The 15,421-nt window shown below is 35.7% G+C and overlaps 1 protein-coding gene across 1 annotated transcript; it reads left to right on the plus strand.

The window, feature by feature from the left end:
• The first annotated feature begins 6,734 nt into the window (after window positions 1–6,734).
• LOC116187763 (protein TRANSPORT INHIBITOR RESPONSE 1-like) lies at window positions 6,735–10,769 on the plus strand. The gene is made up of 3 exons (XM_031516692.1): window positions 6,735–7,542; window positions 8,800–9,292; window positions 9,659–10,769. Exons 1-3 carry the CDS (start codon window positions 7,088–7,090, stop codon window positions 10,460–10,462), a joined length of 1,752 nt encoding a protein of 583 aa, XP_031372552.1. The 5' UTR covers window positions 6,735–7,087; the 3' UTR covers window positions 10,463–10,769.
• Window positions 10,770–15,421: the final 4,652 nt, after the last annotated feature.

A 15,421-nucleotide genomic window follows, 5' to 3' on the forward strand; every position in this document is an offset into this window, starting at 1 on the left:
CCTCATATAATGAAACTTCTTCAATCACATCTAATACATTGTGCTCAAGGTACAAGTGAGCCTCCCTCACGGGCTCAGTAACTTTTGCATGTATATTAAATGGATATCTTGCATCGTCATCACTAGCTTGAGGTTCAAGTCCTACATCCAAATCACTAAAGTTTGGATGTTTATAGAAGTAGACAGTGGGTTTGGCTCTATATTTGTTCCCAAGCATGTTTAAAAGCCCTGCAATAGTGAACTCATCTATGTCTTCGTCCTTCTTCACTTCTACAACACCACATTCATATTGCAACATAAGATCCCTATAAACCTTCCTCCATGATGAATAACCACATCCACTGTCCTCAAAGTGCTTCTACTGCCAGAGACCACAGAAAACCAAAAATTAGAAAAACCCTACAATGTTAGCCAAAGCAAGGTCCTAACTCGCCAAATTCATACACACAGACATTGTAAGCCAACTGTAATGCATATTGTTATGAAAATGTCATCTTTTCACTCAAAATAATAGCTTGTGAGAGTTATCGAGGGACGTAGATTGGCTCGCAGACAAATCTGAAGTCTCTATCCATGATCAAGACAGAAGTGCTCTAGCATGAAATTGATATTTTTCTCCAAGACAAAACCCATTTTGGATCGCTCACGCTTGGAGGGAGTTATGAAATAGAGAGCAGAGAGAGAGTGGAGAGCGAGAGTTATGAGCAAGAGACGAGAGGGAGTGATTAAAGAGGGACACATAGGAATAAATAAATAAAATTTCTAATTTAAGCGAAAAGGTGAACAGTGACACCCAAGGATGAAATTGATGCAAACATTATTTTTCGTTTACTACTAACGATAGATTTGACGGAAGGATGAATTTGATGTGACCAATGACCAAAATAATGTGATTAGGGATCAAATTGATGTGATAATGGACCAAATCGAGATGACAAAGGACGAAATTGATGTGACTAGGTACTGAATTGATATAACATTTTTCTTAGGAACCCAATTGATGCAATTTGCATAAGTCATGGACCAAATTGATCGTTTACTCGGAGATATGCATATCAAACTTTTCAATTTTTGGTGTTAATATTCAAGTAATATGCTCATAATCCGTGTCACTTCCCCCGCCATCCATACAGTGTGGAAAAGGTCAGTGATCTGACGATCTCTTTTATTTCTGATATGACGATCTCTTTTATTTCTGGTTTGACGGTCTCTATTATCACAGAACGTACTCTCGTTTGTACCTTAAAATAATTTCTTAGACCCCATCGTGACCATTCATTCTGGCCGGGAGTGCGAAGTGAGATCAATCGTAGTATTGCTGTTCTGATGATAATCCATTTTCTCTTTTATCATTGTTATTAAGTTTTCTTTCCTTCTCATTTTTCAGCACGAGTCCACAATAATAATAATAATTCAGTAAAAAAAATTATTAAATAATCTCACAGCCTACGACATAAGATGAAAATAAAAAATAATATCTCTTTTACCATTAATAAAATATTAAGAATGTCTAAAATGTGATGTACCCCACATTTGTTACAAATACATATATTGATGTTTTTTTTCCCTTTAGGAAAAACTATACCTTTGCTCCTCTAAATTTAGACATTTTTCTAATTTTATTACCGTTTAGATGTTATATCTTTGAATACTTTTCTGTTTTAGTCTTTTTATATTTTTTTGGTTTGTTTTCATCCAATACCTTTGATTACTTTTTTATTTTCGTCCTTTTATCATATTTTTTATTAGAAAAAATTTTAATTTTAATCCTTAAACTTTGAAAGTCATTTTTTGATCCTAATAATTTTTTTGGTTCAATTTTTTTCTTAACATTAAATGTTTTTTTCCTTATACTTCTACCTCTCAAATTCCCATAAAAATGTCCACACGATAGGGGAAGAAGTCGCACTACCACCCTAAGGGAAATCACCTTAAGCCTATACCTACATCCACATTTGCACTTGCAACATCATTCCCTGCATCAAGGTTTGCTACGTCCTTGCATAGTGTGTCACTACCAAGCTCATAGGTATGGTTCGTCACTATCAAACCACAATCACCTTTATTTTTCATGTATTTTTTCTATTTCTTTACTCACAAATTTGAGTATCGATTCTTTTAGAACAAATTGCCATTACACTTCCAAGATTACTTGCGACCTAAACGCTCGTCCCCACTCATTCTTTCGAGTAGGTTCACGATTTTTGATTTCTTATTTTGATATATTTTGTTTTATTTTTAAAATTAAAATAATAATTTTTAAAATTTAAAAATGTTGTGTGGCCATTTTATGAGAATTCTGGGGTAGAAGTGTAAGAAACAAAACTTTTAATATTAAGAAAAAATGAACAAAATAAAAGATTTAGGATAAAAATAACTTTAAAAGGTTAATGACTAAAGTTAAAACCTTCTTTAATAAAAAAAATCTAATAAAAGGATGAAAATAAAAAAATAATCAAAGATATTAGATTAAAATAAATTAAGAAAAAGAAAAATGACTGAAACAAAAAAGTAATTAAAATGTATAAAATATAAACGATAAAAAAAATTAGAAAAAGGATGAAAATAGAAAAACATTCAAACTTAAAGGACAAAATGTATAGTTTTCCATTTATTCAGCAAATTGGAGATTAATGTGCATTTTCTTTCATATTTGATGCTTTGGAGATAAGAACTTATACATCATAATAAATTCGACTGGAAAAGAAAAATCATGACGGAAATCAATTATTCTTCTTTTGTATTCTTTCAATATCCAATAAGATTTTTATACTATATTTGGTAACAAAGTTTGATTTCACTTAATTTAACTTTACTTTTCCCTCAATTCAACAATACAATAATTATTTTTTTTATTTTGTAAATTCTCTATTATACTTTTTCTTATATATTATTTAAATTAATTTTTTAATGCTCAACTATTCAACATTTTTTTCCTCAATTTTAACACTTTTTCTTTAATTTAATAACACAATTATTACTTTTTATCTTCTTCTGTAAATTATCGCGCATTCTTTTTCGAACTACTTTTGTCTTTAACTTCTCAAATCAAACTAACATTGCGTTTGCTAACAAAATTAAGTTTGATTTGATTTGATTTAGTTTGATTTGATAAGATAAGGACAAAAATAATTAGAAAAATGTATGTGATAGAATTTAAAGAAGAAAATAAAAAAGTAATGATTGTGTTGTTGAATTGAGTAAAAAAATGTTGAAATTAAAAAAAATGTTGAATAGTTGAGAGAATTTAGTATTAAAAAATTAATTGTAATAATACATAAGAAAAAGTAAGATGGAGAATTTGAATAAAAAGATAAATAAAGTAATAATTATGTTGTTGAATTGAGTGAAAAGTAAAGTAAAGTAAATTTGATTTTTTTAACATACTTATTAAATTAAATCAAACTTACTTTCGTTATTAAACACTACGTTAATATTGTAATATCCTTTTTGGTTCCTTTTACTATGGAAGATATACCTTATGTTTCATTTGAGAGTGCGGTAGAGGTTATATAAGTATTTTTCTTACTGGTTTTTAAGTAGAACCGGCATTTGATGAATTATGTTAAAAGCATAGTTCGATTAATTTTAGCGGTTGAAAATGTTATTATTTCCATCAATTAATTGGATCTTCTAAAAAAATCTATTTATTCTCAATATCAAGTATTAATTTAATTTAAGTAGTTCTAAATTGTTACCTCCCAAATACTTCAATTTTTTTTTCTAAAATCAACACTTATTTTTTTATTGAATAAAATCAACACTTATTTTGCATCAATTATATTTAATCAATTTTATATCAGCAATAATACTTCTAGACCAAGCCTTAAAAAGAAAGTGCTACGGGATGTAGTTTGAGGAAAGTGTAATATAAATATATTTGGCCAAAAAAATAGTGTAATACAAGTAAATTTGATTTGCAATTAATATAAATAAAAATGTACCATTTCTAAAAAAAATATTTTCAATTTTAAATATCAAGAAAACTTCAATTTTTATTTTTTTGATAATATTAGTTTCTGTTTACCGAGTTTCAAACTATTCTTGACCAGATAATTGGTCAAACCTGACCCTTGGAACCCAACGATGGCTCTTATAATTAGCAACGACTCAGATCGATGCCTATCAGCATACCCCATCATGAGAGGAGGATCTGAGCCGTTCGTGGCGCATCAGAAGGCAGGGCTCTTGATTGAAAATGGCAGCATATTTGGCCTTTAAGCACTCAGAAGTGAAATCAATGGCGCATGATTGGACGGTCTTGATGTCCTCATAACCAAACCTTCACATTGGATCGCTCCTTTTTTTTTTTTTGGGTTGAATCCATCGGGCATTCCTAATAATAATTATATAATAGTTATTATTTATTTAACAAAATTAACAATTTTTTTTTTGCTTAAGCTATTAAAAGAAAAATTGGGGTCTCCATTATATCCAATCTACTCAGATCTAGCCGTGCAATTCCAATCATGAGATTCCGATCTCCCACTATTGGAGTACAAACCATTGCACTCGATCACTACCCGACCTCTTTGAGGAAATCTACTCTAAATTCTCTTTGAAAAAACGTTAATAATTAGGATGAAATTCAGCAATTTCTTGTTCTGATTTTTTGTTAACATCGTGTAAGAGCTACTTTCTAGAAACAAACAAAATCTAAACATGTAACTTGATGTACTAAAAGAAACATCTTATGGAATCACGAGAATGGTCCTTGACTGCAAACTGATCTTTTCCTTAGTGAATTTTATTTATAGTGCTGGATTAGACATTCATTTCAAATTTGAAAGCACATCACGTTTAAGGCCAAGCTGACCCTGAAACATTAATTAGTTCATATCCTTACCGAAATAAATATAGTTATGAAAGCATTACTATCACAGAGTTTTTCTTTGGGGAAATTTAAATAAGAATTTTCCTACATGACATATATACATACATATATATATATATATATATATATATTGTTGAATGATGCAGAAACCTCATCTATCAGCTTTTTTGTTTTTCCTACTAATATTAGGCTAAATAATGTGATCCTCTGTTCTATAACATCAATTATCAAGGATGACATTATGGAAAACAGGGGTCAATACCTGCCATGGTACGAGGGAATGGAATCCTAGGATGAATTTGGACATTTCCTTCATGATTCAGTCCCCCAAGGACCTGATTTTGTTTCACGGTAAATAAACATACTAATTATAAAAATAATAATAATAAAAAGAAAAGTGGAGAGAGAGGGGAAATTCAATGTCATGGTGCTCATTCTCAATCAAAAATCAAGGGAATTCAATTTGATAATTGTCAATAGAATTTTTCTTATTACTTTATTTCTCATTTCTTCTATTTCTTACAGATTTATAAGTCACTATTATATTCAGAAAAGAATGTAATATATGAAAGATAACTAAAATATAATAATGTTATTTTTTGATTGTCATGTGTCCAGAGATTATTTGCTGAATCAATTCCAATTTAGTTATCGACTGGCCCCAATGAATAATGATGGAAAAATGTTTAGCTAAATTATATCCTTACCTTAAGTTTTGGTAATTTGCATTTGACCTTTAATCATAAGGTCATCTATATGTCCACTTGAAAAGCACACTGCATTTATAAATTTATGTACAATGATCAATTCGGATTCATCATACGTAAGTTACATAATATTTTGTTACCAAACCTTGTTTTTTTTTTTAAAACAAACCCTTTGACATAATATACATCTTTGTTGGTGTCCATCATACGACTTCGACGGTATATCAAAATTGTAGCTCTTGATGCTTTTCCAATCCTCTCTAGTTCCAAAACCTCTGTAATGGAAACTGTCAATACCTTTTTTTAGTATTTTTATATGATTGACATTTGTGAGTGAATTCAGATCCATATAAAATATGAATAGAGTTTTTGTTTTGCATATGAAATCATAATGGATCTTGATGTTAAAATCAAAATTTCCTCGAGATCATCTAATTGACATTTAGTAAATTGGGTTGCCTTCCAATGCCGTGCACAACGAGAGAAAAATTCTCGTTTTTTTGGTTTCCTTTTATAACTTCTTCATGAGATGGAGGGACAAGAAACCAAACATAAAAAGAAGGTTTCCATTTCATTAACAGCATGGAAATCCCATTTGTTACTTTTCTGAGAAACCGAAGGATTATATATATAAAAAAAAAGTTATCAAACAAAACACGCTTTTACTTTTTCCTATCATTTCTATGTGTTTCCAATAAGATACCTTGAACTCAATTGAGACTAATTCTTTCTCAATCATCAGTTTTATCATTCTTAAGAAATACTTTCAGTAGATTACAAACTCCTGTAGGAAAATTACTTAAAATGATAATGTACGTTATCGTTTAGTGAAACAAATAATTGCATTTTTCTTAACGTATGATCTTTCCTTATTCTTTCGATAAGGCAACGAGTAGTCCTTCACTTATTGGCATTAGCTGAAACTGATTAATTTTCAAGCATTGTCTTGATCTTAATCACAAGTTGTTTTTAATGATTCCGAATACCCTGCCACTACTAAAGAAATAGAATATCCATTCAATAATAGTTTAGTTTACTGTTGAATCGTATACTCGTAAATTTATTCTTACTATTTTTTACATAAGGCCAATAATATATGTAATGGGAAAGTTTCTGGATAATAATTTAAATAACCAAATATAAGGAAAAAGGGGAATTAAATTTAAGGGCCTCGCCATCACTCACTCAATCACACATGCTTTCTCTCTCTTCAGCCTCCACTCTCTCTCATCTTCGTCTGAGCAACCCTCCATTTATCCAACCTTTTCCTGCCTTTATCATTTCCTCTCCTCTGCAGCAAAGCAGCTAGAAAACAACCCCAACAGTGAAGAGGACAGAGGGGAGAGAGAGAAGGAAGACAGAGGAAGAGAGAGATAGCTCAAAGCTCCACCTCCCCATGCCCATCTAGATCTAGCTGAACTCCTCACTTCTCCTCCACTTCTTCTTCTTCTACTTCTTCTCCTCACCTTCTTCTGAGCTGACCCATTTACCCATTTCCTCTGAATCCCAACCTCCGGGTCCTCCCGAGCTCTGCCGCTTGAAGGAAATGGCGTACTCGTTCCCGGAAGAGGTGCTGGAGCACGTGTTCTCGTTCCTCAGCTCCGAGAGGGACCGGAACGCGGTGTCCCTGGTCTGCAAGTCCTGGTACGACATCGACCGGTGGTCCCGCCGCCGGGTCTTCATAGGGAACTGCTATGCCGTCAGCCCGGGCACGGTGGTCCGCCGCTTCCCGGAGGTCAGATCCATAGAGATCAAGGGGAAGCCCCACTTCGCGGACTTCAACCTGGTCCCCGAGGGCTGGGGCGGATTCGTCCTCCCCTGGATCGCTGCCATGGCGGGGTCCTACCCCTGGCTCGAGGAGATCCGCCTCAAGCGGATGGTCGTCACCGACCACTGCCTCGAGCTCATATCCAAGTCCTTCAAGAACTTCAAGGTCTTGGTTCTCAACTCCTGCGAGGGCTTCTCCACTGATGGGCTTGCCGCCATCGCTTCAAATTGCAGGTTCGTCGGCTTCTGCTCTGTTTGGGGCTCTGCGTTCTTAAAGATTGCACCTTTCTCTCCAAACCCATGTGAATTACTGGGCAAAAGGGGTTTCCTTTCGGTTGGAACTTCAAGTCACTCCCAAGAACCCCCAAGATTTGGGTGTTCGATGTGCATTAGCGGGCTTATTATGCCGAATGTTTACTTCAGTTTGCCTGACATTTCGGGTTAACGTTCTTGCTAAGATTGGAAAGGGTAATGAGGGAAATTGCCGAATTTGTCAAGTAAATCTGGGGTTTCACAGGTAACTTTACTAGGTTTCTGCTCATGTTCTGCTGTCAAGAAGCAGCAGAGGACAAGTGAGAGGCTAAAGTTGGTATCTTTCAGTTATGTTGCTCAAATATAAATGTGGGTTTTAGTGCAGCTGCTCCTTTTGGTTAGTCTTTGGATAAAGGTTTGCTGTCTTAATGTGTCTTTGAGGATTGATGAACTCGATGGTTTCGTGGTTCTTTCTATTAGATTGCTTGCTTAACGGTGGCAGTGATGTCTATGGAGTTTGGTTTGTACTCCTGACGTCCTTTGAGCTTCATATGCTTTCTGAATTCAGCCCTTCCATTTTCTACTTCATCCTCGTCTTGTTTTGGCAAAAAATTATTAGAGTTTCTCAGCCATTATGTTGCTTGCCCAGTTTGCGATGTTTTCTGATTTTCGTCTTCCTTGATCTGGATGGAATTCGTCCGTTCATCCCTAAATTCGTTGGTCCATCCTGAATTAACACGGGGCGGAGATTTTTTCAGGTACTCTTTTTAATTTTTTTTTGGCTTTTTTGTTCTACGCAAGTTTTATTCAAGTTTTCTCCAAAAATTTGAGATGCCTGGATCCTAAGCAATGTGTATGTTTTTTAACAATCCGTAGGCTTGTTATTGGTAGAAATGATGTTATGATTTGCTATTGTTTTTGGGCAAAATTTGCTTGAGAAACTCCCAAGTCATTAATTACTCTCTGAACCAATTTCTTGTATCTCGATTTCCCTACGGGTTTAATTAGATTTTACCTTTTCAGGCTTATCGGGTTCCTCTTCATCACTACTTTTATTATAGACTTAATATAATATTTCTTATATTTATGTTGCAAAAAAACAGTTTCCATAGAGCCTGTTCGAATATGCCTACCCAAATTTCTCATAGTTGTACTGTTTGGCTTGAAATATGTTGCGTGATATGTTGCTTGATCAATATTTTGTACATCTTGATCAAGCCTTCTGATTGTCTTCCTCAGGAACTTGAGGGAGCTCGATCTGCGGGAGAGTGAAGTGGACGACCTAAGCGGGCACTGGCTCAGTCACTTTCCCGACACATATACGTCGCTTGTGTCCCTCAATATCTCCTGTCTGGCCTCTGAGGTGAGCATCTCCGCGCTTGAGCGCCTTGTGGGTCGCTGCCCCAACCTCAGGTCCCTCCGTCTCAACCGAGCGGTCCCACTCGACCGGCTAGCTGGTCTGCTTCGCCGTGCACCGCAGCTTGTCGAGTTGGGCACTGGCACTTACACTGCAGAGCTAAGGCCTGATGTTCTCTCGAGCTTATCAGGGGCCTTCTCGGGTCTTAAGGAGCTGAGGAGCCTCTCAGGATTCTGGGATGTGGTCCCTGCTTACCTTCCTGCGGCTTACTCTGTTTGCTCTGGGATAACATCGTTGAACTTGAGTTACGCCACTATTCAGAACCCCGACCTCACAAAGCTCGTCAGTCAATGTCCCAATTTACAACAGCTCTGGGTACGCCAAAATTTTGTTCATTTTATTTTTGTATATTTATTATGGATGCTATTGAACCGCTTTCAATGGTTCAAAATCCTGATTTTCTCCGCTCTCCTTGAGCTCTATTTGATTTGGTGAAATCGACAAAATCTTTCAGTTTTCCAGTTTGCTCTGGACTTGGTATTATTAATCAGGTCTTGTAAAATGCAGCCCAATGTTCTTTGGTCAAATGTCTTCCTTCTTAAGAGGAAGGAATACGGAAACTGGAGACTGTCTTTTGTGGACTGAATTTTGGGGGAAAAGCCATAGCATGAAATTTGGCATCTAAAACATCAATATTGTCAAGGGATTTGTATTCTTAATTTTATCTTGCTTCGCTTGTAGGTGCTGGACTACATTGAAGACAGTGGACTGGAAGCCCTAGCAGCCTCCTGCAAGGACCTTCAAGAGCTAAGGGTATTCCCGTCTGAACCATTTGTTGCGGAGGCCAACGTCGCTTTAACTGAGCAGGGTCTTGTCTCAGTCTCGGAGGGCTGCCCTAAGCTTCACTCAGTCCTATACTTCTGCAGGCAGATGACCAATGCTGCCCTAATTTCCATAGCCCAAAATCGCCCCAACTTTACCAGGTTCCGTCTCTGCATCATTGAGCCCCGATCCCCGGACTATCTAACTCTTCAACCCCTTGACGTGGGCTTCGGGGCTATTGTCGAGCATTGCAAGGGCCTCCGTCGGCTGTCCCTCGCGGGCCTCCTTACAGACCGTGTCTTTGAGCTCATCGGGACCCATGCTAAAAAGCTTGAAATGCTGTCGGTGGCTTTCGCCGGGGACAGCGATCTGGGCCTTCACCACGTGTTATCTGGCTGTGAGAGCCTGAGGAAGCTTGAGATCATGGACTGCCCTTTTGGGGACAAGGCCCTGCTGTCGAATGTGGAGAAGCTCGAGACAATGCGATCCCTTTGGATGTCCACATGCTCGGTGAGCTTTGGGGCATGCAGGCTCCTGGGCCGGAAGATGCAGAGGCTTAACGTCGAGGTCATCGATGAGAGTGGGGACCGGCCCGAAACCAGGCCCGACAACTGCCTTGTTGAAAAGCTCTATGTCTATAGGTCCGTCGCTGGCCCTAGGCTTGACAAGCCCAACTATGTCTGGTCTATGGAGGAGGAAAGTCCCGAACTGATTCGATCCTAATATAAAGCAGGTACCATCATCATAGCTCTTTGTTCTCTCATCATAGCTCAGGTTATAGTATTGCTCTCAGATGGGAGCTGTGTCCATCACCTTAAGTGCAGGACGAGATTTGGGGTAACAATGTACTATCATCGATGGCATAATAAAAGATAGGGCGAAGTAATGTAGAAGACCGTGTTTCGGTTTTGTATGCTATATTTGAGTCATTTGATTTAGCCTCATGACTACTTCGAATTGTATACTATCTGCGGATCTCATAAGGTGGGTGGTTTTAATCTTAGAACCTCTGTTATTCTTTCGTATTAGCCATCTCGGATTATGTTATGTTTCTCAAATTCTCTTTTTGTGGATTCAATCAATGGCTTCCGCTGATCCAGTCTCGAGTTAAAACGGGCCGGATCAAGGATTACACATTATCCCAAAATCTATATTTCTTATCCTGTACTACTTAGACCGGATCAATTAACGGAAATGATCAATACGGGCTAGCTTATATCTCGGTACGGATTATACAGACCGTGTGGAGGTGTGATTTTTGTTCGGAGCGTAAGCATATATACGAGGGGTGTAATGATTAAGGGGAGCCTCTCAACCATCCTCGAGCACATCAAGCCCCATCGAATTCATTCCAAGGAAACTACATGATAATGATGACTGACCAATTACTTGCCATTTAAGCTCTCTAAAGAAAGAACACACAATGACTGCTAATTACGTTCACTTTGGGAATAAACAAATCAAGAACTTATTATATTACTAGCAAAAAAAAAAAAAAAAGGAACCACAGGTCCTCTGCTCTGCTCTGTTCCTATGGTAACTTTTGCTTTTCATCTGCTTTCCACAGTTTGCATGCAGAAGAGGGAGAGAGAGAGAGTAAGTCTTGAGTGATGTGCCCATAGAGAGAGAGAGATTGGATTGGATTTGGATTTGGATTTGGATTGGGATTGGCTTGTAGTCCACAACTTTTGCTATGGACTGTGTCTGCGTCTCTTTCTTTTTACTTAACCCCACCTGATGACCGGAGGAAGTCAGTCAGTCTCAGTCAGTCCATTCTTTTATACTTTACGCTCACTTTACTCTCTGCATACAAACCACAATATAAATACAGAATATTATATGTACATACAATTAAAAAATTAAATTAGTTTCGCGATTTTAAATCATAATGTTAACTCTCAACTCCTATCATTACGTGACAACTTGTGCGTCAAGTATATTTCTCGTTGCCATCAACAACTGACCGCGAGAGAGGAAAGCTCTATCACTCTCGGATTTGGGAGGACTGGCATGGGTGTAATCTTTGCGGCTCCCTCGCAAGCTACTCTAAGCCTGGTGTGGGAGCTCAAATGGTCTCCCAAAATGTGCTATACCATAACAAAAAAAATTTGCTGTTGGACTTTAGACAGATCGAGCCCATGGTCCAATCCAAAATTTTAAGCTTGGAGCTCGGTGGTTTAACCCGATTATATGCCGATAATTTTCTCATTAGTTTGGCGTGGGATCCTAATATAATTTTTTGGCTTCTCTTGAAGCCCAAACCTTATAATAGCTCAAACATGGCTCGTATATTACCTTACACGAATTCCATTTCCAAGAGTTTCTTCATATTTTCGTGCCAGATAAATCTGTCAGGAATTCCATATCTAACATGGAAAATATAAAGAAATCAATGAGTTTAGCATCTTATCAATTTGTGTTTTTAAAATGCATATGGGCCTAATCTCATGTAGGCTTATTAAATATTTGAACTGATACCATAACTAGGCCCAAAACCTCACGTCAACATGACATTTCGTTTCTACGCGCTCACATTATGCATCTCTCTACGCGTTCCTGCACTTCATAAAAGAGTTGGGTTCCTTATTCTATCAATTTGAAATTTTAGGTAAGTATGGACCCAACCTTTGTAGGACCATTGGGTATTTTAACAAAATCAATATCGCCATCCCTTTAAAGCTCTGATCTTCTTGTTGCTCAGTCACAGCTTTGAGCCACACCGGCCCTCCGAGGTGGGCCACGCCGCTGATAATCATCCAACCGTCTCGTCCATAATTAGTTTTTTGCTCCATCTATCGAACATCATGTTTTTCTAAGAAACAATCTGCCATATAATACCAATTTTGTTTATACATCATGTTCCTCTTTATTCTTATATATGTGTCTTGTTAATAAGATCTATCCTTAATATTATGGTTGCCTATACTACTGGACTAGACGTTGCGCATCCACAGCAGTTTTTACCTTTCCTCTTTTTGATTTGGCTTATGTTATGTTTGATGATAATCAATTATTTAGGACCCGAGTGGTTTGGAAATTGTTAGATTATAGGGACCGCAAAAATTACAAGGAAAATTTAACTAAGAAATCATTTTACATGGATTAAAAGTAAAAAGGATAAGATGTCGTGTATGTTAAATATATTGGATTATAAAGAATATGAGTGATAATATAATATATAATTTATTTTGACAGAGATAAGACGTGATCATGATTGAGATCGGAGAATATCAAGTGTATTGGCCGTAAACACTTTTTCAATTGCGGCTGTAAAATCTTAACCTAAAAAATAATTACAGAAATTTATTTTATGTCCAAACGACCTAAAACATATTGCAATCTTGGGATTTTTCAAGGAAAATCCGAAATTACATAGAATTACATAACCGCTTAGGGACCTGTTGATTTTTATATTCCTTGGAAAGTTAAGATTATGGGCAAAATTTAACTATGCAATCAATTTACTAGGTTATAGTTTTAAATTTGAGATTGTTATATTTGGTAAATATGTGTTGAGAACGTAAGTAGTAATATAATTTATTTTTTACTTTTACAGAGATGAGGACTGATATGGGATATATATAATTTTTTTCATAACTCGAGAATGGTCCAAACGCACTTAAAGCTCACGAATTTATCTTTTTGTATAGAAGTGACGTTCTTGACAGTTGACATTAAAAACTAGAGATATGGACGGCCCATGTAGATGGACATCACGTGCAACGCACGTGATCTTTTCAGTTAGTCTATAAAAAAGTATAGCTTATTAGCGCACATCTTCACTTGTCAATCACAAACTAGCGGGTTTTATTCTCATCGTGAGACTGTCCCTTCTCGTTTGATTTCCCAATTCAATTTTAATATTTTAACTATACTCACAACACAATAAAAGTCAACAACATAATTATTACTTTTTCATTTTTCTCTAATTTTTTTAATTATTTAATTTAATTTTTAATAATAAATTCTCTTAACTATTCATTATTTTTTTCACAATTCAACAATACAATCATTATTTTTTTAACTATTTATTATTTTTTCGCACTTTTTCTCACAATTCAACATCACAATCATTACAAACCAATTAAATTCAAAACTCAACTCAACTCAACTTTAAAACCAAACACACTAGCATGTCCTGTAATTAGCTATTAGAATTTATCGGTGCGTTTGGTTTCAGAGTTAAAGTAACTTTGATTTTGATTGTGGAAAAGGACAAATGAGATGATATTATAAATTTGACTTGAGAAACGTGTGTTTTTATTGTGTAGTGTGTTGAGTTAAAGTTAAAGTTAAAATTTTTTACTTGGAAAATATGTATTTTTATTGTATAGTGTGTTGAGTTAAAGTTAAAGTTAAAATTTTTGTGATTTTAACTCTGAAGCCAAACAGAGTATAATGTTTCATAGTAATATAGGCCCACGAGTCTCCCCGTCGGAAAAATCAATCACGAAATTGCAGGTTTGATTTTCACCGTAAGACTATCCATACCCTTTTAATTAACTATTAAAATTTATATTTCATTATAATATAGGTCTATGAGTCTCTCTTGTGGGGAAGGAAAAAAAAACCTTTTTTTCACGATAAATTTTCAAACACCAGCGAGTGAATTACGTTCCCTGAATTCACTTTCCTGTTGATTGGTTTTCCTCCCAAAAATCATTTACGCCAGCCAAAGACACAGAGCCTTACTCCTAGAATTTTCGATTGTACGTATATTAATGAATGAAGAAGTTGGTTTGCTCTTGCTTTTTTTTTTCTTGAGGATTAATATTTATTCTTTTTTGTTGAATCACGAGATATTTTTAGCATATAAATTTTTTAAAAAACTAGTCCGTTCTTATTTGAGTATCAAATAAAATATTTTAGGTAAAGTCTATTTACTTAAAGTACAGTTTGATGATTGTATTATAGATTCTAGTTGTTAGTGTGCTATTTTCAATCAAGAGTTTTGTTAGATCCTTGTAACAATTCTTCTAATTACCCTTCTAACTATTCACAATATGGTACATCAACTTCCAATGACAGTAATTAAATTAATTGTGAGTATCAGGAGAATAATTAGATATATATATTTTAGGACGATTTAGCATTTTCTTCAATCGGAGGTGTTTCACCTAGGGTGAATGAGGCAAGTAGGTATTTTGACCGATTATCCATACCAAGTCAAAAGACATTATTTTAAATAAACTAACAATTGACAAATATCTTTTTTTTTTCATCTGGAAATGAATCTATATATTTAATTTTTATTTATTTATTGAAAAAATCTAGAACTGGTCTGGTCCTAGGCCCATTGAGATCGAGAGTAAAATAGGTTTTCATGAGCGCATATTGCTTTTAATTCTATATTATACAACCGTTAGTTTAAATAATTACTGGAAAGAAGAAATGATAATTTATATCTATTATTTGTGTGAGCTTCATTTCTTTATTTCTTTGGTCCTATGTTCGAGTCTCTGCACGTTCAATCTTTTGATCTCAGCTCGCTCCTGGTGTGGGGATGTGGAGCCTTCCCGCCGGCCACCCCCCAAGCGTGGTCCGATCTATGAGGTTTCGACTGACGGATGCCTCATTGAATACGCTAATTGTGGCCATCCCATCCTTCCACTCCATTTTCTTATATGATGTCACTCTTGTAAGTTGGAATGGACATTTCATTATATTAGCCTTTTTCTTCAA

The sequence above is a fragment of the Punica granatum genome, chromosome 8 (assembly GCF_007655135.1).
Source record: "Punica granatum isolate Tunisia-2019 chromosome 8, ASM765513v2, whole genome shotgun sequence".
NCBI lineage: Eukaryota > Viridiplantae > Streptophyta > Magnoliopsida > Myrtales > Lythraceae > Punica > Punica granatum.